The sequence below is a fragment of the Cottoperca gobio genome, chromosome 6 (genome assembly GCF_900634415.1).
Source record: "Cottoperca gobio chromosome 6, fCotGob3.1, whole genome shotgun sequence".
NCBI lineage: Eukaryota > Metazoa > Chordata > Actinopteri > Perciformes > Bovichtidae > Cottoperca > Cottoperca gobio.
Genome location: NC_041360.1, coordinates 18,756,214 through 18,780,745, shown reverse-complemented (window position 1 = coordinate 18,780,745; position 24,532 = coordinate 18,756,214). Strand labels below are relative to the sequence as shown.

At 41.5% G+C, this 24,532-nt stretch overlaps 2 protein-coding genes across 2 annotated transcripts; one reads left to right on the top strand and one right to left on the bottom strand.

Annotated features, from left to right (window-relative positions):
• The first annotated feature begins 1,134 nt into the window (after positions 1 to 1,134).
• Positions 1,135 to 7,838, top strand: pkmb (pyruvate kinase M1/2b). Its single transcript, XM_029434625.1, is given in 12 exon segments — positions 1,135 to 1,245; positions 2,414 to 2,588; positions 2,714 to 2,805; positions 3,975 to 4,106; positions 4,224 to 4,410; positions 4,529 to 4,799; positions 4,891 to 5,041; positions 5,129 to 5,281; positions 6,144 to 6,197; positions 6,199 to 6,311; positions 6,964 to 7,145; positions 7,278 to 7,838. Coding segments are annotated over 11 exon segments (1,593 nt in total). The 5' UTR covers positions 1,135 to 1,245; positions 2,414 to 2,437; the 3' UTR covers positions 7,385 to 7,838.
• Positions 7,839 to 8,740: 902 nt separating this feature from the next.
• On the bottom strand, positions 8,741 to 23,026 carry LOC115009797 (potassium/sodium hyperpolarization-activated cyclic nucleotide-gated channel 3-like). The gene is given in 9 exon segments (XM_029434042.1): positions 8,741 to 10,949; positions 10,951 to 12,131; positions 13,217 to 13,381; positions 14,441 to 14,702; positions 15,321 to 15,467; positions 15,932 to 16,150; positions 17,066 to 17,227; positions 18,039 to 18,462; positions 22,389 to 23,026. Coding segments are annotated over 9 exon segments (3,573 nt in total). The 3' UTR covers positions 8,741 to 10,574.
• Positions 23,027 to 24,532: the final 1,506 nt, after the last annotated feature.

Below are 24,532 nucleotides of genomic sequence, written 5' to 3'. Positions count from 1 at the left end.
CATGCTACATGAAGCCGAGCATGGCTCAACTGTATATACATAACATATCATAAATTGAAACTGACAACCAGACATATGGTGTAGTAGCGCGTACGGCATACACATACAGTCCTCTATCTTTAGCAAAAGTGTGTCATGTTTTACTACACCTTACTGAGAGTAACGCATACATTTGTGAACCTGTAAAAATTGCATCTCTGCAAGCATTTGCTGTTGCTTTCGACTCATCAGCTTGACTGCACCTTTCTTCTCATTTTGAAACACCATTACTATATATCAAGCCCCGAGTGAATGCTTTTAAACTATCATGATGAAGACAGGCAGACACAGTTCCTCCCCTGCTGAGCTCATGAAACAACTTCAAATGATGCAGCCCTGCAACATCTAACTGTATGACATGAAGTCTAACATATGAAAAAAGAAATAAAGGAGATAAAAGCAAAATGCATCTAAATGAATTAAGGGAAGAAAATATATATATATATATATACATTTATTTATTTATATATATATATATTGACATATTTGTAGCAGGTGAGCATCAGCAGCAATGTGCGATCTTGACAAATAAATAAACTTTCGTGTTGGATATTGTATGATGTTGATGATAATGTTTCTTGTTTTGTTTTTTTCTGCAAACAACTATAAAACATTGAATAATAAAACTTGCAAATGACTTGACTCCTTGATCCTTGATATAAATTAGGTAAATAGAAAGAGAATAAAAACACATTAAAAACAATAATAGTCATACAAGAACATAAGATACAGCCGAAAAAAGTTATTATAATTTTGTACAATGTAAAAAAAATATTGAATATGCAAAGAACCACAGCCTTAATTACAGTTGAAAGGTAATCGTGTTGCTTATAATTTAAGGTGCCTCCGGTCCAAAATTAAGGCCCAGGCTCATATTCAAATATCAGCGGAGAGCTTTGTGAATTTCCAGGCGACCAACACTCACACCTGCGCCGTATCCTCCCTCAATATGTGTCCAACGTTTAGGATGTTATCTGCAAATTTGACATTGCATTTTTATATTTTCGTTTAAAAACAACTTCTGTGTGAACAACGTACGTTCAACTCGCTTAAATAACTGTAAACGGCGACTTAACTCTCGCGCCCTATATCCTGTGTCACCGTGCGTTCTTCACACAGGAAAGTAGTCCCGGTTAGTGAGGGGGATAAAAACTGTCGCTCCAGCAGAGCTCGCAGCTTCTTGGTCCTGCAAAGTTCACCCAGTAGGTGAGTAGCAACAAGTAGACTCGACTATATGACAGAGAGAGTGGAAAGTATATGTTTTATTAGGTTTGATTGAATGTTTAAATGGAATTATAATTTCCATTCATGCTTTAAAAAAAGTTTTTTAAAGTAATTTCAATCACTGATTAAACTTTTCCGTCGAATATCTCTACATCACGTTATTATGCAAATTATAATACTTATGCATAATGTATCTATGTATCTGTGTCCTGCTCCTGTGATTTGCTTCTGGTGCAGATAAATAAATATTTTTACTTTAACTGCATGTTTCCAGAAACCTTTCTTGCCTAAAATAATTAACAGCCTAAAGTAGGACATCCTTCTTTTTCCTCTAAACAATTATCTGTTAGCTTTTGTAGACCACATTACTCAGAAATACATGCAAGGTGGCTTTAAAAACACTACACTATAATATATTTATGATAAATGTATTAATTTTCCTGATATGTTTATATAGGCTATAAACGCTCTCAGCTGCCGTGTTATTTTAGGTGAAAGCTGGGGGCAGGAATGGTGTCCTAGCACACAAACCCACCATGCCAACACACATTTGTCATGCATGTTGCGGACCTCTGTTATAGCTGACAGCTGAATCATGATAACTCTGCTGCTTTTACCTTTTAATGTACATTGTTTGGATTCTCAAACAGCGTTGCACCTCAGGCAGCATGCATACTGCTTTTTCACTTCCTTCTGGAGTTATTCTCTGTGTGTATGAATCACCTTTAGCCTCTGTCAAATGACCAGCTCCTCTTCTTCAGCTGCACATAAACTCCCGCTGGAATGTGGGAGAGTGCAGTGAGGCAGGCACATACTGTTGTTGTTACTCTATGCATAGGCTGATCGGTCAGCTTGCATAGTCACTCTGGAGAGGTGACACCTTCCTGTAAGTGTGTACTTTTAGATCATTGATACATTTTAGTGTAATTTCTGATCTATTTCCCACACTATTTAAATATGCATGTGCTCAAGTTTATGGGATTATTTATTCCTCTAATGTAGTTTCTATTACAAGCTCTTGGTTTCAGGAGCTATTGTGTCACCATTTAGATCACAACCCATGAAAAAAAAAAAAACTTTATTTATGTCATGGGTCGAGTTGTCAGGTACTAAACATTGCTCTTGTTTCCTCCTCTGTCTCTACATGAAGTTTCCTGCAGACACAGATCCAGTCATGTCGAAGTCAAAGGATATGGGTTCTTCGATCATCCACACGCAGCAGATGCATGCTGCCATGGCAGACACTTTCATTGAGCACATGTGTCTGCTGGATATCGACTCTGAACCCGCTGTGTCTCGCAACACCGGCATCATCTGCACAATCGGTCAGACTCATAAACAAACCCTATTCATTCATCTCTTGTTACACGCTAGTGAAAACAAAGATTATCTCATTGTATCTTAACAATATCATATTTAACCTTTTATATATTCACCTGTCTTGATGCAGGACCTGCATCCCGATCTGTGGATATGTCCAAGGAAATGATCAAGGCTGGGATGAACATTGCAAGGATGAACTTCTCTCACGGCACACATGAAGTAATTAGTAACATTTAGCAAATACACTCGCTGCTTTGTTAACTATTTGCATCTCCAAAACTTCAGCCTGTGGCACTACACAAGTGGCGATGCCGAAACCTGCTGTGACATCACTGATTCAAGTGTGCAGAGTTTGAACTCAGACCGAACAGTACAGCAGTAGTTCTTAGCTTGAGTTATGATTCAGAGTGGAACTTGCCCTTTACAGCTGCAGCCATCAGTGTGACATTACTCTTGTGGTCTGGCAACTGTCTGTGGATGTAATGTGATCTATGAGCTGGCACTTGCCCCTTCAGTACCGGGTGTGTTGTAGCTTGAGATAGGGGAGCCAACTGCATCAACTCTTTGGCTGACCTTATTCTACTGACCCTTCACCTTTAAAAGTCATGCCTCTTTACCTTTTTCACTGTCACCTGAGTGGATCAGCTGTAGTATGAACACCTGCAGTTTATATCTGGATCTCCAAAGGTTAAAAGCAGTGCCTCTTTTCAATGTAACTCAACTCTCTGCTTTGCTTTTGAGTTGACTGTCCAGTCTGTGTTTTAGCCAGCTTCTTAGCAACAAAAAATAATAATATTGATAATCGTGACTCCAAGAAATCACAATTTAGTGGATATAGGATTTGTTATGAGAAGGGCAAAGTAAATCCATTCTCATTGGCGTGTGAGTGGTCAGTTCAGCTATAAATAGTTATTCTGCGAGAATCAGCCTGGCAGCAGCCGTGCAAGTAGCAGGCATGTAGTGAAACCACAGTGAGGCGTTCATTATTGACATTATCGTGTGCAGATTAGACTTCTCAAACACCATGTTTTAACGGCTGCTGCTTAACTATTTTGGAAACTATTCATGTAATCCCTGATAGTCTGTGAGCAGCTATTTATATCATGAGCTAAATATGTGTTGCAGTTGTCATTCAAGATTTATTGCATGTAGTCATGTAAACCAGTGTTGTCCTTGTGACTGTGTGGACCCAGTTGTTCCACCTGTTGTTGTACTAACCTAATTTTAAGAATTTAACACATTTGGAGATAATCTTTTCTCCACCTAGATAAAACAAGGTGTTATGACATAGTTCACAAATGTACATTATTTCACTTTTAATGCTTTGCTATATTTATTTTAAAGGTTTTCAAAATGTTAACATTTGTTAAACATCCCACGTCATACAGTACCATGCTGAGACCATCAAGAACGTCCGTGATGCAACTGAAAGCTTCGGTCCCGGATCTGCTGACTACAGACCAGTGGCCATCGCTCTGGACACCAAGGGACCAGAAATCAGGACCGGACTTATCAAGGGAGTGAGTTCTTGCCAAATAACCAAGATTTCAAAGAGACCATTTTTTATTTATTGCACAAATAATTGTATGAAACCTTGATGAAGCATGTTTTCATGCTCTCTCCCTGGTCTTGTTTAGAGTGGAACTGCTGAGGTTGAGCTCAAGAAGGGTGAAACTATCAAGCTCACACTCGACGACCAGTTCATGGAGAAATGTGATGAAAAAGTTCTGTGGCTCGACTACAAGAACATCACCAAGGTTGTGCAGACCGGAAGCCACATCTACATTGATGATGGTCTTATCTCCCTCATGGTTAAGGAAATTGGTGAGCACACAAACAATCATCTGTTTGATTAATTGTATCTATCTTTCATGCAGATTTAGCTTTCATGTTTCTGCTTAATGGTGTAAATAAAATGTCCCTTTGTTCTGTGTGTCCTAAGGCAACGACTACCTGATGTGTAACATTGAGAACGGCGGTATGCTCGGCAGCAAGAAGGGTGTCAACCTGCCCGGAGCTGCCATTGACCTGCCTGCATTATCTGAGAAGGACATCACGGACCTGCAGTTTGGCGTGGAGCAGGGTGTTGACATGGTCTTCGCCTCCTTCATCCGTAAGGCTGCTGACGTTCAAGCTGTCAGGAAAGTGCTGGGCGAGAAGGGCAAAGACATCAAGATCATCAGCAAGCTGGAGAACCACGAGGGTGTGCGCAGGTGGGTGGATTACCAGCAGTCACAATTGAATCTACACAGATCTGAATCTTTGGAGAATTGATTAGCTGATTCTTTTCTTTTTGTCTCATAGATTCGATGAGATCCTGGAAGCTAGCGATGGCATCATGGTTGCTCGTGGAGACCTGGGAATTGAAATCCCAACAGAGAAGGTCTTCATCGCCCAGAAGATGATGACTGGCCGGTGCATCAGAGTCGGCAAGCCCATCACCTGTGCCACACAGGTCTGTGACATCAGTAGTACGACTGTTTTGTTGAAAACAATTTTTATAAAGTAAAGTGTGTTAGAGAGTCTTAATGTTCCTTCTCAGATGCTGGAGAGCATGACCAAGAAACCCCGCCCTACTCGCGCTGAGGCCAGCGATGTCGCCAACGCCGTGCTGGATGGCAACGACTGCATCATGCTGAGTGGTGAGACCGCCAAGGGAGACTATCCCCTGGAGGCCGTCCGCACACAGCACATGGTAAGATCGCCATTGATTGGTCTGATTCCCTAAGTCTTATATCGTTTGCACAATATATGCATATTTCATAGCAATGTTAAAAGACCATACCAATGTTTTTACATGTTTTGGTCAGTTGTTTCAGTGTCTCTCATATGTTCATGTGTTTACGGCTGTGAGAAACCCTGCATTATCAGTTTAAATTCCTCTAACACATGGCATGTGTTGCATTCATTCGGAAACTCTGACATCAAAGTGTTGAGAGCTCGCTGCCAAATAACAATTTCTCATAATAAAAGCTACCACCTTCACATGATCAAGCAACACATTGTTGCTTTATACATACATAGGCATACTGTTTAGTGCAGAACTGAAGAGTCTTGGTGCACCTAACAGAGAAAATGTACTTCTCGCATCAGTAAATATAAAAAACATATTGATGAGTATGTTTGCTGTGTTGTAAGTTGTATTTTCTACATCATGGAGAATTAAATATCTGTTACATTGTGAGCACATCATTGGTACCAGCTTGAATTTTTCTAACAGCTTGTTTAGTATTTGTTCAACTTGCTTTGTGTATCCCTGTTGCACATCCCCTCCCTCTGTCCATCTATTGTCTTCTCGCATTGTGCTTTAACTGTGTGTTCATATTACTCAATTAGCATGTGTCTGAGGATCTGCAATGCACAGCAACAGTCCCTGGACATCATGGCCACCGCTGTTGTTTAGCTTCAGGTCTCAGTGTGCTTTCAGGTATGAAGACCTCTGCACTGTGGTTAACTGCCCCTTTGTTTTGTCCTTTAAAATACAAACTAACTCCTGCAGTTGAAACAGGCTGTGTGACTGTAGCCTGACACTGCTGCTTATATTTCCACATGTTCAGATTGCCCGTGAAGCCGAGGCAGCCATGTTCCACAGGCAGATGTTCGAGGAGCTGCAGTCGCACCTCTCATCTGACCCGTGACCCCACAGAGACCGTCGCCATCGGTGCCGTCGAGGCTTCCTTCAAGTGCTGCGCCAGCGCCATCATCGTGCTCACCAAGTCTGGCAGGTGAGACTCAAAGAAGAAGAAGTCCATCTTGTAAACCTCCTCCTGTAAAGCTCTGACTCATAATATCCTACACGGCGCCCACTGTGAGCAAAGAAAGTGCTACATTATAACATCTCTCTATCCCGCTGCCTCCGCTCCCTCCCTAACACAAGCCCTCGGCTCATATGAAATGTGTCAACTTTCACGGCACTCACAATCTGTGCTCCACTTGTGACCTTTTGAGATGTGAACCTTGACATTTTCTAAGTTAATTTTAACTCCCTGTACATTCCTTTCCACACGAGAGTTCATCTTCTCAACACATGTATTACTGACAGCTGGATGGATTTCTTAATGATAATGGCATAATTAAAGCGCCTATAATTAATATTTCCATAATTAGAAAACAATCACCTCATTGTTTAGCGATCTGACCAGCAGATGTTCCGCTTTGCTCACTTTGCTATAGTGATTACAGTCACTTTGAGTGAATATTGGACAGGTGGACACAAAAACAACTTTAAATGAATGATAGGTAGCTGCTAGATGTGTAAAAGGCCAACAGTTTGCTAACAAGTTCAACATATCAGCCTTTGGCACTAATCTTTCAATTGGAGTCGAAATGTATACACTTTCAGTTCTAGATGTAATCATTTGTATCTGCTACCTGCAGGTCTGCTCACATGCTGTCGAGGTACAGGCCCCGTGCCCCGATCATTGCTGTTACCCGCTGTGGCACAACCGCCCGCCAGGCCCACCTGTACCGCGGTATCTACCCTGTGCTCTACACCAAGCCTGCCAACGATGTCTGGGCCGAGGACGTCGATCTGCGTGTGAACTTTGCCCTGGAAGTTGGTGAGTGGTGTTTTTTTGTTAAGAAAAACTGTGATTGATATAATTTTGTTCCTTGATCAGAGTCCCAGAGTTTTATATTTAATAACTAAATCCTTATTTTCCCACTAACGCTTCTCTTTTCTCTATCCATAGGCAAGCACAACAAATTCTTCAAGTCTGGTGATGTTGCCATTGTTGTGACTGGCTGGCGCCCAGGTACCGGTTACACCAACACTATGAGAGTTGTGCTGGTGCCTTGAACTTCATCTAAGGACATTAGTAACCGCTCCCCCTCCCCTCTTCTGTAACCTGCCTCCCCCTGTATCGGACTTTTCCTTTCTGTTGGTCGTTCATCACCAACAGAAAGTCAAAACGAGGCCCCTCCTACAAAGGACTTTTGAAGCTCACATACAGTCATTTCCAGATTCCTGTCATCCATATGTGTAATTTATTATCTTAATCCTGCTGCCAGAGACTGAACTCAAACCCTTTTAGTGGAAACTCTTCTGGTAATCAGAGTGGAAATAATTGTTCCCCTGCATGCACTGTAAAGTAGGCTACACTTTATGTCATTTCCTTGGTTTTTGGTTTGTTAATTATCCATGGATATGTACTGCTATTGTCTTCTCCAGTGTTTCATGCTGAACTGATATTTGCTACAAGTGTCATTGTGATGACCAGGTTTCTATCCATTAAAATGATTTGTTGGTTCAACTGTGTTTGTTGTTGTACTCATAACACCTGGGGTAACACTGGGGTGGGCAATTTAATGCCTTAGGAAATACTCAAATAGCAATAACACAATGTATAAATACTCTGTCACAAGTAAAGGTCCTGCATTAAAACCTTTACTTGAGTAAAGAATATAGCTTTAAAATATACCTAAAGTATAAAAAGTAATGTGGAGAATTTCAGAATAATGTATATTATTGAAATAAAAGTGATGCATTAATATGTGCATCACATTATTTTAGTGTCGCTGGTAAAGATGGAGTTTATATATGTTTTACTTTATATACTGTCAGGTAGCTTGTGAATTTTGCTACGGGTTTAATAAAGTGTTATCTTTATCCATAATAATACAGAATCATTTATTTGATTATATTTTGTAGTATTAATCTGAATCTGCAAAGTAAATGGTAACTAACATCATCAAATAAATGGAGTGGAGTAAAAGGTATAATATTATTTATTTATTAATTATATATTATATATTAATTTATTATTAATTATAATGGAGTAGAAGTACAAAGTAGCAGAAAATGGAAATATTCAAGTACCACAAAATTGCACAGTACTTGGGTAAATGTATTTAGTTACTTTTCAGCAGTCAGACTATTATATAATGCAACTTTACAAAAAAGACAAGTTTTGTCGGGATCACGTTTTAATTAACCCTTGCAGTAGCACATAATTAAATATCTATATTTACTCACTAATCCAGCAGTTATCAATGTTATGTTATGTTCCAGGAACATGGCAGATCATTTTCCTTGTATGGATGAGTCAGATTACAATCCTGGCTATGTTGAATGTTAGCGCTGAACAACACCATGCCGTTTTCAATGTATAATCCGGTTTAAAGTCTGAAACTTCACCAGCGTTTTTATCAGATACTCCTTACATGCCACGCTCTGCTTTTGAAAAGAAATCAACAGCTAGGACGAGCATCATTGACCATATGTTATTTTATTGCACTGAATTCAGTAGCTAAAATTAAATATACCTAACATACATAGGTGGTGGAATCTTCAGATTTGTTGGTTAAAAAGGCAGCAAAATGAGAAATAAATATATAAATAGATGAATGACTGACACCTCTTCTCCTACACACACCTATAAGTTGAATGCACTCAAAGTAACCTTACACTCAACCCAAGCCGACGCCTCTGGCAGGTGGTGTGGAGGTGCGTGCTCGGAGGAGAATAGTAATGAGGGATTGATCGAGCCCATTGGCAGTGACCGGCTGGTGACGGATAGTATCTCTCTTCCCTCGGCGGGTTCAGAGTCACAGCAAACCTCAGGTTCAGCAACCAGGCAGCTAACACCGCTGGACAGGATCCTCCGATGGTTTGACCTGCTGACCTGCTCACAGTTCCTCAGCGGCCAAAGCTCCACACAGAGGAAGAGAAGTATCATCTAAACACATGGACTTATTAACAAGTAGAAGGATTTAAGAGTCTGGTTTTAAAAAAATCAGTCAGTGATACATGTCTTATTGAGTCAGCATAGCATCACAAAGCAGCAATTGTTTAACAACAGATGTCAAATCTTACAATCAAATAATGTAAAATGAAAGAGGTAAATATGCAGCAACATGACCCATCAGGGTTTCTTGTCAACCACGTGTCCAAGTAACTGCTTTTAGCCCTTTGACTGGTCCAAGAAACATTCAGATCAGTCTTAGTGCATTGCTGGTTTCAGGATGTTTGATTATCCACAATTGCTTTAATTCCATGTGATTCCCTTGTTTTAATCTGTTTTCTAACTAAGAACAGAATCTCACTCATTCACTCAAGTGCTTCGATTCACAGTACCTTTGTATACCCATAAAAAAAACACAGATTATTGCATACTATGCTGATGGCACAAAAACAAATGTTCTGTACCGAAGTTATTGTCAGACTAACATGAGTTGGCATCAGTGGTGCGTCTCGCCACGCGCCGAAGTGGTCGTGGAAATGTGTCTGAAACTGGTTACACTTTCCAGCACGCTACAGAAAACCATCATCGCCCTCGAGTTCGACACATCAAAAATAAATCCCGCTTCTCCCATTCAGACAGACAAACATTACATTACATTCATTACTTCAGTTTTTTGGAGTGTGATCTGATTTCTATGACCCATTTGGTGTGCAATATTGCTGAAACGCTATCTTGGAAGACATGCTGTCATCAAACCATTACGTTAGGTGATCTCTGAAACGAGCAAAGTGCACAGTCTGTCCCTCCGCAAATCTCCTAGTAACCTTGCATTCACACAACACACTCGGTGGTGGGAAAATACATACAAAAGGAGAATCATTTTTGGTTTCAATCATAACAGGATACAGTTGTGGAAAAATGTCCAACTAAACGGGTGTAGCTAAAAGGTTACACAAAATATCCGGAACAATGGGGTTTAAACAAAATACTTAAAACAAATCACAGAGTGTGGTTATAATACAATACATAGAACATTTGATATTTTCATGAGGTGCTATATATACCCAACAATAGGTTTTGGATTTTATTACTATATTCAAAGATGCAATATCCTGTAGAAAAATATCCATCATTGTCCATAATTATTTATTCTGTCTGATTAAAAATGAAAAACCACCAATCGCCAATCTGATAAGAATAACACACCCTCCTACTTTAAAATTGTACAAAGTAGTGGTTAAAACAATGCCAAGAAGGTGTTGACCTCCAGTTTGTTCAGGCATCAAAGGAGGGTGTGTCAGAACCTCACAAGTTGGATGGAAGTTTGGACTGTTTGTGTTCGGTCTCTAACATCTTAGCAGGGGATCTAGCGGGGGGAGAGTGAACGCCAGCGGGCTGGTTCTGAGGTTCGGGTCCTGAATATGTCCGACTGACAGGAGCAACTTGACCCGGGATCGGGCTGTAGGGTTTACTAGCAGCCATGGGGGAGAAGAAAGGGCTGGTTTCCCCCACTACCCCCTCTGCGAAGCCGCTCATGGCCAAAGGCCTTTCCTGGTATATGGAGCTGTGAGAGCCTGAGATAGTCTTTATTTCCTGGGTAAAGAGATCCACCGAGGACTCGGACCTCTCTTTGAGGGTACAGGCCACCCTGGCAGGGAATGAGGTCTGAGGGGTTAGAGGGACTGCGGGAGCCCACTGCGCTGGGGAGCTCACTGTAGTAAAATGTCCTTCCGATCACAGGACTCTGTATGCTGGGACTGTGGACCGGAGGCGTGTAGCAGGGCGAGACTTCGGCGGAGCCATACTGAGCCAGGGAGGCGAGGGCAGAGTGCTCGTGGAAAACCTGGGGGAGGAAAACAGACTGGAGACCTGCAAGGCTTTGCTGCGCCAGGGAGGCTGCGGCCCCAGCTCCGATTGCAGAAACTGGCTGAATAAATCCAGTGGAGGGCTGAGAGCTGGTGATGAAGGGAAAACGTGGGAGGCTCAGACCACTGGATGTCCTGCGTGCGCTGTCATGACTGTACCCCATCTGCTGAGCGGTGGCGTGAGAGGTGTGCTGCAGCTGGCTTAGTATGGGGCTGACTGAGCTGGAGATGAGAGGGTTTATGGTGGAGGCAGAGTGGGCTGGGAATCTCCCTGCAAGCCTCCCTGGCGCCCCCTGCTGGAGTAAACCTATCGGATGAGGTGGAGTGGTCATAGCACCGTAGAAGGGCTGAGGGTGGAGCTGAGCAGAGCAGGTGTAGGAGACAGTGGTCTGGCTGCTGGGGAAGACTGAGGCCATGCCAGAGTGGAGAGGGTAGTGCGGGAGCTGGTGTGAGGACATAGGGGCAAGAGGCTGCAGGCTGCTTGTGAAGATGGGCGGGGACGTCATTGTGGGAGACACGGGGCCAGCGGCGAGATGCTGAGGCCTGAGGGACGCCAGTATGGGAGTCTCAATACCAGATCTGAAATTGTTGGAGCAGGAAGGAGAACCGGGTCCTGAAACGCAGCTACTGGACATGTTCGCTCCAACATGGACTCTCTTTGGAAAGATGGTGGGGTCCTTGAGGGGGGCTGTCAGAGGATGGTGGAACAGGATGGGAGGCAGCTGGGAGTGATGGGCTAAGGCCAGAGCCAGAGGGGTGGTGGCAGCAGCAGCCTGGAGCGGGGCCTGAATAAGCGGGGCCCAGATGACCGGGGTGGGTGATGGTGGAGCAGGGAGAGGGTGAAGGATCTGTGGGCTGGCCTGGATCAGCTGCGTGCATTGGGCCATGTCACGGTCATGTTGCACTATTCTTTGGATGATCTCGGTCTCTTGGAAGTTTAGTGTGCCAGAACTTTGATGATGCTGGACTTTATTCTGAAGAACAGAGTTCCTCTTCCCTGTTAAGAAAACAGAAATAAAGTCTATTTAATTAATGAATGCATATCCTGTCACAATAACTACTTTAGTTTGACCCAGAAATAATGCCGATGTTGTCATAAGACCATTTTATGCCACTGATATAATGATATTATAATAGCATACTAATGCAAGCACACCCTTTCAAAGAGTAATTAACTTTGAATTCTTAACAATTTAGACATTAGAAATTGGACAGGGGTATAAAGAGTCATTCATTGCTTAACATGATCTATACTACCAATCCAGTTTCTCAAAGGTTAGAGATCCTTTGTTAACAAAAAGTGCAAAGTAACAACATATAAGCTATAAGTTAGATTTCAGCAACAGCACTCCTGTCTCATGTAGCTGTGGACGATAAGTCAATAACATAAAAATGATCAAGGTCACGTCCGTTTATAGTACCATAAGTTGATAACGTAATTATCGTAACACGTCTACGCATACTTTATGAGTACAACTCATCAGCACTATAGCCTTGCCTCTCTTAACTAGAGGGTTTCAATGTGATAGCATAGCATAGCATAGCATAGCATAGCATAGCATAGCATAGCATATCTATCAGCAGCTAATGTACATGGATGTTCAGTTCTTATGTGATGTACTACATTACAACACAATGTGGCTGAAGCAGTAAAGACAGAGTAACTTAGTAATAGACTGATTAGTTGGCCGTTTTGAGATAATTTACTTTAGTTTTTTATGTACGTTTACAAAACAAATTCTCACTCTTGAAACTTGTTTTCGTTTAATTTTGCTGCCTTTGTGAAGTACGTTGTTATGTGGACGTTGAAATATGCTCTGTAAATAAATATTATTATTATTAATAAATTGTGGGGTCCTGTGTTTGAACGAACACATCACATGTTCCATCAGCAGATGCCACCACCATCACTGTAGTTTTGTTCAACGAATAACACATATAATGAAATGTAATTGCTGTTATTGAAAGTAGATCAGTATTAAATGTAATACAAAGTGAAATATCAACATTTAAATACTAAATAATATTTAACAGTATAACTGGCTCTTATATACAGGTTTTCTCTCTTGACCAAGGACTCACCGATGCGGTCCAAGCGGTCGAGAGCCACGGTCTCGAAGGCCCTCCTCATCATGGGAAACTCCTCCAGCACCTCGTTGAAGTTGTCCACCGACAGAGAGTACAGCCGGCAGTAGTTATTTGCTCGCACGCTGGCTGTCCTCCGACCTCGGGTCAGCAGGCAGATCTCTGCAGGGAGAGAGGGATAACAATAGTTTAATTATTTGTACAATTTTATTCAAATGCTTCTTGCTGAGTGGAAGTCAGAGAGGACTTTTTAAAAATGGGTCACTAATATGAAGTTTTATAAGATGATTTTCTTATACAAGTTGTGTGATACATAAGAACCACATTTATAAGATCCATTGGAAAGTCAAAAATGGTATTATTAGTGTGAGACGATAAAACATGAAAAGACTGATGTCTCTGAAGCCCACAGATGGAGCACTTAATGCAATTTCTGCAGCTTACAGTTTGCCCTGATCTCATCTGTCGTGCCAGATCAGAAAAATAAAATAATGCGGCATTTATAAAAAAAAAAGAAAAAAAAGGAGACATATTTTTCAGGACAGACATATTGAGGATATAGACACAAACACACACAAATACACACACACACACACACACACACACACACAGACACACACGCTTTGTCTTTTTTAAACACGCGTTCTGCTCTCATTCATCATTTTCACATCTGTGTGTGTTCAGCTGTGCTGAGTAGCTTGAAGCCGAAATATATAATGTTTTGTTATTACACCGACACACATTTTTGATACAAGAATGATATGGTAAACATTAAAATGTGGTTGGAAATAACTGTCAGATCACACCGCTTTCATTTGCAAATGCAAGTAAAGTGAATTATACGTTCATTTCTTAGTTGACATTTGATGACATTTCACTTTACTACACCGACAACGAGACGATGTAACAAAGGCGACAACAAATTGAAAGTTCTGGATTTCAGCTTTAAATATGATGGTTAACAAAGGGGAAAACCCCACAAATGGAATCAAAGATCACAAAGCTTTACTCCTCTTAGCCCCGAGCCCTTTTAAAGAGATGATGTGGACAGTTTTTCCCAGCTGTAATAGTCAGGGAACTTAATCTGCTGAGTGCAAGAGCCAAATAAATCAAAACAAATCATACTATCAGCACTCCTTCACATACATTCAAACTGACTCAGTGCCAGATACAGAACATATTAGCATGCAGTCCACACAGCAGGTTGTGTGCAGACATTACCTCCAAAATAAGAGCCATCAGACAGCTTGGTGTCTGATGGCTGAACCCCACAGATGGTGCTGCTCTTGGTGAGGACACTGACGACGCCGTGCTGGATGAAGAACATCTTCTTGCCGATGGTTCCCTCTCTGATGATGTAGTCGCCCGGCTGGAAGACCTCAAACTGCAGTTTTGTCAGCATTGAGGTGACAAAATTTGGATCAGCATTGGCAAACAGAGGCATGGAGGCCACCAGTTTACGACAGTTGAAGTTGATTATCTCCTGCAGAAGACACAAAAAAAAGATTTTAGCCTTCGCAACACAAATGTCAGTGTTTCTACATTTCAATCATTATAAAAGCAAGCCGGTTAACGGCTTAGTGTCCCGTTAATGAGGTTCTCTGTCCTCACAAAGTCTCCAGGCTTTACTAATCAGATTACATGACTATTAACATTATCGTGTTAAGTAAGAGCGCATATTAGATTGCATAAATATTTAACTGTAAACCATTTAGAAAAAGATGCTCGCTTCTTTGATTCACATATTTTCAGCTGAGAAAACGAATAAAGAAATAAAATAAAATAAATGCAAAATATATTTTTTTATTTCCCCCTAGTTAACATATATACACACTTAATAATAGAAACACTTAATAAATGGTTGATAACACACACTAATGTAGTTGTAAGCACATGTAAGGACATTTAGAAGTGATTATTAATGCTCAGTATTTACAGTATTTTTCAACAATCATAAACTATTATAACTGTATTATTATATTCTTGAAAACCTATCGTGGTTATTATCACAATCCATGATAAAATCCTTTATTGTCCCATTCCTAGACTCAGCAATATTACCATAAAGACCACAATAACAACAGTGTAGATTACTTCTGACCTCTCGTAGTGGCTCATTAAGCTCCTCCAAAATGCTTTCCTCGTCAAACATCTTGCCCTGATAACGGTGTTCGTAGTAGTCGTGGATCCTCTGGCGCATGTCGGCAGGGAGCTTGTGGAAGGACATGTACTGCTCCACCTGTTTATACTGTAACACGAGACAGAGTAATACAATTATTAAATTAATATAATTAAATATTAAAAGTATTTAAGTGAACAACCCCTACAGAAATGCAAACATGTACCTGTAATGTAACTGCAAGAGAAAACGCAAAGTCATGTCAAAATTAATATATTAACGTGATTGATGTGTTGGCTCAGAGGAGGACTATAATGTGTCTAATTATGTTAACAGTCAACTGTCAGGCCATCTGTGAAACTTGCCCACAGAGCAATGCCTCTGTCCCATCTGACAAATACAGTTGTGCTCTGCAGGCTGCAGCTAATAACATTAACAACTGTGTCCTTCAGCGGTGTACTCTAGCAGCAAAGCACCATGGATGGTCTGTGTCCTGCTGTAAGTCGCTGTTTTGCTTTTAATAACTAGCTCTTTAACTCTCCCCAATGTCTCTCTCTCTCTCTTCTGTGTTAAAAATCCACAACAGAAAGTACCTTTTCTTGGTACTGCCTCCTGGAGGAGTCCAGAGACTGAATGAGTGCAGTCGCATGCCCCACAAACATGGCAAAGCAGGTAGCGCCCACTATCATGCTGAGGATGGTGAGCCACACGTCAGCCATGCCAATAGGGGGGTACAGGCCGTACCCGATGCACAGCATGTGACTCATGGCCTTGAACAGGGCGTAGGAGTATTGCTGACCCCACGTGTCATTCTGTAGGAGAGGAAAGAGAAAGATTATCACCTCTATATTAATGCTGCAGCACAACTTTGTGAGCCTATTCCCAGTTTAAGATCAATACCACAGGTGATGACTACCGAGGGGCTCGGACTGTCAGAAAACTTCAGCTTTTAACATGCAAGTTATTCACTGGCATTACTGAACTGGATTATTCTTTGGTAGAAGTTTATTTCAGTTGTCAGTATACCTATTGTTTTATTCTGTAGCGATAATTAATAAAATTTAGATTAGTCGCTATACTTACAACGCTTTGCAAGAAGATTGATGTCAACCACATCATTTCCATTTTAAAGCTTTTCCAAACTTATCTTATAATACTTGAATATGATTACAGCTGCAACTATTATTTTCTAAATCTATTATATTGCCGCTTAATTGCTCAATTAATCAATTGTTTGGTCTATAAAATGTCCAAAAATAGTGAAAAATGCCCGTTATAATATCTTGTTTTATTAACAATTAATTAATTACTAAAATAGTTGCCAATTAAATTTCTGTCGATTGACTAATCTATTAATCAAATCGTTGCAGCTCTAAATATTATTATTGTGCGGCTTTAAAAACTTTAGTGTTTCTTTATACTATCATATATCCATTCATAAATAAGCAAGTTAAAGTTTGAAACACCTTAATTATTATTTATTAAGGACTTAAGGACTGAGTGGGTGTGATTTGATGTGATTTGATTGACAGTGACCACATAGCCATCAGTCGTATGTCAGTGCTAACCCCTGATTGGTGCATGGAAGTATGTGAGATCATTTCTTTTCCATCTGAGACACGCCTACAAAAAAACAACAACAAATTACAGAAAATCTCAACCAAAACTGTAACTTTGGCAGAAAGGTTTGTGTTGATGCAGGAGCCCATCATCCATAGCACACTTACCACCATCTTGTTTCTCGTGACCCAGCAGTCAGCAGGGAAGTCCTGTAGCATGGGAACCAGGAACTGCAGACAGCCATCCCAGTGACACAGCAGCAGCATCATACCGATCAGGTTCATGATGCGCACCATGGCGCTGGCCAGGTCATAGGTCATATGGAAAACCTGTAACACAGATTATCAACATTTAGAAAACTGAAAAAATGACACACATAAATATATGACATTTTAATTCTCGTATCATGCAATGAGAGGATTTAAAATATACAATATGTGCTTTGTAAGCCAATGGACACGGGGGTCCTTTACCAGGCCGCATTGTTCTTAATCTTCTATATACCACCAGAGGCTGTTTCAGTGTTGCGCAACTATCTGCAAGCAATGTTAATGGTCTCTGGGGAGTGCAGCCTCAGCTGGAATTATAAAAATAAGATTACGCAGGAAAATATATGTTATTACGTCAGTTGATCGTGTGTGAGCTTCAGAGGGGATCCAACAAATGTACCTTACAGCTTTAAAAATATGTACATTTGTTTTTAAAATACACAGTATCATGTTTTTTCCCTGAAATATTTTTTTTTAGTAATCCAGACAAGGTTACATGTTAGGAGAAATCCACTAAAGCAAGGGGATCTCCCTACAGCCCTCCGTCAGAGGTACATTTAAGATTAGGGCTGCAATTTATGATTTACTTTCATGAATTATTCATCTGTTTGTTCTATGAAATGTCAGAAAATGTTCTAAATTCTTAGAGCATGAGCAGCGTGTCTTTAAATTACTTGTTTTGTACAACCAGAATTTCAAAACCCAAAGATTTTCAATTTGCTATCGTAAAAGACTTAAAACATTAACATTTAAAATGATGCAAGGTGAAGATTTTTGGCAAATGGCAAGTAATTGACTAACTGTTGCAACTCTATTAGTTAATGTGAAGTCTGATATGAAGATGCAAATAGCCTGTCCCTGCAGGATCTACCTCTTCCCACTGGTGGATGTAGCGAATGAGTCTGGAGAGGCGCAGCAGCCGCAGCAGACTGAGGATCTTGGTGAACCGGACGATCCTGAGGGCTCGGGCCGTCTTGTAAAAGTCTGAGTCGATGCGTGTCTCCACGATGAGAAAGATGTAGTCCACAGGTATGGAGGAGATGAAATCCACCACAAACCAGGTCTTCAAGTACTTGATCTTAATCTTATGAGGGTCCAGTATGATCTCCGTGTTGTCCTCCTTGACGATGCCTGTGCGGAAGTTGAGGACCAGGTCCATGAGGAAGAAGGTGTCCGAGACCACGTTGAAGACGATCCAGGGCGGCGTGTGCTCGTCCTTGAAGAAGGTGATGCCCACAGGGATAATGATGAGGTTTCCCACCATCAGCAGCAGCATGGTCAGGTCCCAGTAGAACCTGAAACACACGGGACACACACATAACTCATGTTGTAGAAACCAGCGGGCCAAAGTCGTTCAGCTCTTTAGATAAATCGTCAGAAACTACAGTCGTACATTTGACAGAATAACAGAGTTGAATGATTTATGTGCGGATGAATAAGTTATTTCTTTCTTTTTTTATCCCTTTATCAGACATTAGAGCAAAAATGCATTTACAAAAATAGATTTTCTGGTTCCAACTTCTCAAATATGAGGAATTTCTTTGTATCAGAGTTAACTGAATATCTTTGGTCTAACATTGGCCTCTAGGAAATTATAACGGCCATTTCTCACAACTTTGTACATTTTACAGACAAAACATCTATCAATAATGAAAATAATTGCAGCCCTAGTAAGTGTACTGATTATCAGTAGTTAGAGGGTAGAAAGAATCTGAGACACACGATCAGATCATCACCAATTGTATCAATGGTTGCTGTTGGGTTCACACAGAAGACTTTAAGCCAGAGTCTGAGTGCGTGTGTCTATGCGCATACTGAATATGTGCTGCATATTCAAAGGCATTCTGGACATGTAGGAACTTCCAAATAGAAATGAATCTCTGTGCAATTTGCAGTCTCACACTGTCACTCAAAATCCAGTAGACTTGTGTTCAAATGGGCAAAAAACAATGCAAACAAACAGATTGAGCATAAACCTTAACAAAGCAAGAAATTCAGGTCAATACTGGGCTTCTGGCCACAGGGACGGAGTGCAAAATGGGTTATTGAAATTCATCTGAATTGCTTATGAGGAAATATTGATTTTCCCAAATAACTAAATCCTCAAGTTTCAGCAGCTCAGTGTTCAATTTCATCTAGAATTGCATGGAAAAGGTCACCAAATTGCATTTCAAAGTGTTGCAAAATATTGGCAAATTATAGCCAAATGTTACAAGCTAAATATAAAATAGTCACGTTATCTGACCCCATAGCTGTTTGAATAACTCTGTTTACTATATTGTCAGTTGTCTTTATTCCCCCGATTTCGCAGACCATGTTAAAATGCTCATTGTAGTAGCTGATGTATAACAGAGGATGATATCAGAGCCCTTTACAACTGCAGGAAACATCCAGCAATGTAAAGCTCGGCCTCACAATGGCCAGCCAAGATATGGACAGTGTGTGTTTACCAATTTCCCTCTTCAGTGTTTATAAGACGAGAAAGCGTGCATGCATGTGATTGCATCTCCGATCCATTTCGGAGACCTAATTAACCACTGATCGATCCAACCGGAGCCTGACACACCTGCAGGGCCAGCAGAAAACTGTGTCTGGGGGGCAAACCTCCGAGGGCGCATGCATTACAACACTTAAGGGTACTTAAGTGACATGTGAAGCGGCATGCAGTAACCACACTGTATGAGCTGAACTTTCAAGGGGAGAGAATGTAAATTGGAGGGAATGCAACGTTTTCAAAAGCGCTGATTGGACAAAAGCCTCATCATCTTGTCATCAGGTGTAATTCAAAACTTCAGTCCATGATTGACTGAGAGAAAAGCATTCGATTAAGTGTGATGATGAGTATGTCTATGGATGTTGCAGATAAGAGCCACAGACAGCTTAACTGTGTTCCTGTCAATGAGACAGTCTGTGCTCAAATGAGGGTCCAGGAAAGAAGCAACCAAAAGTGGAGATGTGACCAACGTAGTTTAACCTACTCTTGTAACTCACACCAGACCTTCACAGGAGAACATCAGGAGGGTACCTGTGAAGACAGGGTGGCCATTTGTTCTAATCAGCTTTCTGTTGTTTCCTGCCAAACTAAGCATTTGCATTCCTCTGTTCATCTGCCTGTTCGTCTCTGCGGTGACACAATGGTCCTAATTGCACTTCCCCTCTCGCTAAATCCACCGTTATCTCCTGGGAATCCATGTCATCTCCAAAATTCAACTCGCATCAGCCAGATGTTGAGTAGTTAGCATTACTGCTCTGCACACGTCACCGTGCTTCAGAACCCTCGAACAGCTGGACCAAAAAAAAACGGTCTGTAGGGGACAGTGCATTACTGCCCCTGCAGACCATCCATGTTTGCTCATCATCATGTGCACGCAGCATTCAGGCCACAAAGATCAGACAACTTGCTGGTGTAATCTGGTGTTGCCATCAAAAAAAAAGCTGACAGTTGTGAGGTCTCTGGATCTCTGCTGGACTAGAAAGGAATCTTGCGCAATTTGGGTCAAAGTGCAACTACGTTAAAGAGCATGAGAGCACAAAGAGAGCGGAGTTACAAGCAAAGTGAACACAAAAAGGCTTAAAATGGTGAAAGGAGCTTAGATCAATCAGGACAGCTGAAAAAGGGATCACATTTGTACTAGAGATACTTATCTCTTGCTGCCAGAGCGCAGCTGAAGCACAACAGCCTGCATGCAGCTCAGTGGCTTAACACACACCTGTACTGTGGCTCAGGCCCACCAGCAATCATATTAACCATATTTACGAAACCATGCCAGTTCAGTATGTCTGCTGCTGTGACCACAGACAGCTTTAATAAAAGACAGCAGTTACTTTAAACAACACAGAGACTGTGTTAAGATACAAGGAGGGTATGCACTCTGCCGAGCTGGTGCACAGTGGTCATGGAAACACACAGTATTTGAATTGAGCAAAGTTTTTAGGGTTGGATTCAACGGTGCCTCGTACGCCAAAAAAAACCTAAATAATCTTCAAGGTTTACACCAGTAATTTAGGATGGGATCTGCTGGATAATGTGTCCCCTTGAGAGGCCCAGAACTCTGCTTCTGCTCAAAGTGTGATGCAAACCGAGTGTAAAGTAATGACACCTCATACACAGAGTTAACAGCTGGGCGTCCTGATTCCTCATAACATCATTTTCATTTCAATCTCTCTGTGTTTTCTCTGTTTTGTGGTGTGTCCCCTCCCCGTCCACACCATCTCTGCTCCATTAGACTAATTGTACTGTAATAATCTCTACTGATGTGTGCTTCTAATATCTCGAATGGTCATGTTACCCTATTTTGATTACCCCTTTTCCAAGCCCCTGCTGCACTCTCTGTAATCCATTGCCCTCGCTAAATGATAAAAAAAAAAGTGTAATTCAGATGAGTGGAAAAAAAACTGCAGTGACACACATCGGCGTACAACTGGCCGCTGAAAGTATGATGACAGTGAGCCTCAAGGTTAAATGTCATGAAAATCCCTTGATGGCGGTGATGAACAGAATGCGGGTTTGCATGCAGTGTGCAATTAAATGTAGAGCGTGCATGTATGCATGGCACAGCATGGATGGTAAATCAAGGAATAACAGGTTGGCTTAGTTTGGTGCACATATTTCATTTACAGACGGAGAGAATTGTGTTAGTTAGATTACCATATAGTGTATTCTTGTGTAAATGAAGCCATATACACACAATGCTTTAGTCCAAACAAAAGAGGGATGTATATCCTACCTATGTATGATATAATGTGGCTGTCATTGTGATACTAAGAGGGTTTTGTAAGCCAGTCAACTCCTTTACGTTACATCAAATGTTTCTCTGTAAGAATGGCCTGTAAAGTACGAGTTTTTAGAAAAGGATCATTTACAGAAGTGAAGTCATTTATCTCTTCAAGGTGTGCAAGGATTACTGAGGCACATTCAGTTTATGATACATCTATTTTGCACAGGCTCACACTCCTGATTATCACGTTATCATAATATCATCACAGTGATCAAAGAAAAACACACTCCTGGTATATAGTGGGATTAGTGGGTGTCGATGGAGTTCATAGTGACTTTATCATATTTGATAACATTTTATATCAAGATTGAGCTATTCTTAAATGATCTGTTTTTTCTACATTTCTTTGCCAAACAATCTTAAACTGTGTGACGGGATCACTGCTGCACTTTTTTTGTAAGACACCACTGTTTGTAAAGAACAGTTTTCTGCACACACATTACCTAAAATCACTGTACGGGTGGATTATCCAGAAGCCAGCAGACTTTACTCGTTCCCTCTCGTGCTCCACGGCCCTCTCACTCCCCAACATCCGCAGGGAGAACTTGTTGACTCCCGGTTGGAGCATCGCCCCAAACTGCCGGTGCATGAAGCCAGCTTGGTCCTCAGGCATGATTTGCTCGGTACCCTCCAACTTGATGAAACTTGACTGGTCAAACGTAGACTCTTGCCCGGCTGTGCCACTCAGACCAACCGCTGCCTGCTGCTGGGCCCCGGGGCTGGGCTCACTGGGGTAACTCTCGCTGACACCCACCTCGGGGATGAGGCGCCGCTGCTCCGCTGGATCTGACCCGGGAGGATGCCGCCCGGTGATGGAGGAGATGCTTCCCCTAAATAAGCGACAGTCCCCGTTCAAGTTGGTCTTCACAGTAACGTCCCTCCTCAAGTCTTCGCTCCTGGCCTCCTCAATGCTCTTGCAACTGCTTGCAGGAGACGGAGAGGACAAATGTTTTAGCCGAATACTTTTCCTCTTAGTGTCCTTGTCGCCGTTGTCTCCTTCGTCAATCACGAAGGGTTTTTGTCCAATGTTTTGCGGCAAGCTGTACAGCCGTTTGCGCATGGAAAACTGGAATCTTTCCATTTTGAAGAAAGAGAAGATATGCACTCTAAAGATAGCCCGTGAAAACAGAGAAATTAATCATGAAGCTCAGACACTTGGGGTGCCACTGGAGGCAAAACAGTGACGGCGCATCCGCAGGACAGGTTGTATCTTATTTGACACTTGGGACGTGCCTCTCTCCCCCGGTTCAAACATTGAGATGCGTCAACAATGCGTGGCCGCTTCAATCCGACGGTCATGTAAAAGCGGTAAACGGGAAATGCGTGTAAATCCCGGTAACCCTACAGCGTGCAGATGAGAGCGCATCAGGATGCAGCATGCTGAGCGTCGGACGTGCCAGAGTGGGAGAACACTGCTGCCGAGCTCCTCAATGACAAAGCATGATCTCCACCTCCCCAAAATATCTGAGCTCTCTGTCAGTGCAAGGTGATGACACGCATGCACACATGCACGCAGCTAGCACCGGCATGCAAAGAGCGCTGACATCACTGATCCACCAGCGCTTTCTAATAACGTGAATATCGATGGAGCTAATCTATCGGGTTGCCATAGGAGCCAGGTTGGCACTTGCGCTCACCCCGCCCAGTCAGGACAGCTGAGAGGATGATTCAAGGATCCAGCCTCGGAGTTTAAAGCCTAGTTTACTAGTTGGGAGAAAGCGATGGGATGTCAGAGAATAAAGTCAGGTCTTTATGCATCGTTGTAAATGTTTGTTTGACGGGCCCCGCATACGGAAGAAACAATACTGTGTAATAATCTGCAAGCCAAATTATGTTTATAGCCGTTTGAACGGTATACTATTTTAATATGCCTGTATAATGTATTTGAGCATGCATGATGGATTCTATGACTTGTTTTCCGCTTTTAAGACACATGATGATGTAATAACAAATGGCAAAAGACAATACAAGTGTGGTTTTTCATTTTCATTGTAAAATGCGCATTGACGCGGGAATGCATTAGAGATATGAGTTTTATATCATATGCGTACCAAATTTTTATATGAATAAATGAAGATGTGAATAAAATCAAATAAAAAGTGGTTAAACCATTTTTAAACGCAACAGATTACACAAAGAAACGACAAATGCCGGACGAGCCCACTGCTATAAGTTTGAATATTGCGGTGTGAGAGGTCACAAGTTCAAATCCCGGATGACCATACAAACAGATCAGCAGTTGCGTAATGCCTGTGGCATTTATAACTTGTTATGCAAAAGAGCAGTACTGACAAATACCCACACAATATCGTAGGTGTAGCATCTTTGAAACCAAGTTATTTATGATGAAAGAAAAGTCATGTGGTATTAATAATTATATAATAAAGAGTTTTTAAAGAAAATTCTCCTTAATCCTCGTTGAGGGTCTCTAACAAAAGATCCTTGTTTTATTGGGCTGTATAAATACAATTGACATGACTTGATCTGGAATACATTAAAGGCTGAAACGTATAAAAAGAACTGAGGAATTGTTGGTTTCCAATTTTACATCCTGACATCTTCTGATCAACCGTTGAACCTATAGAGG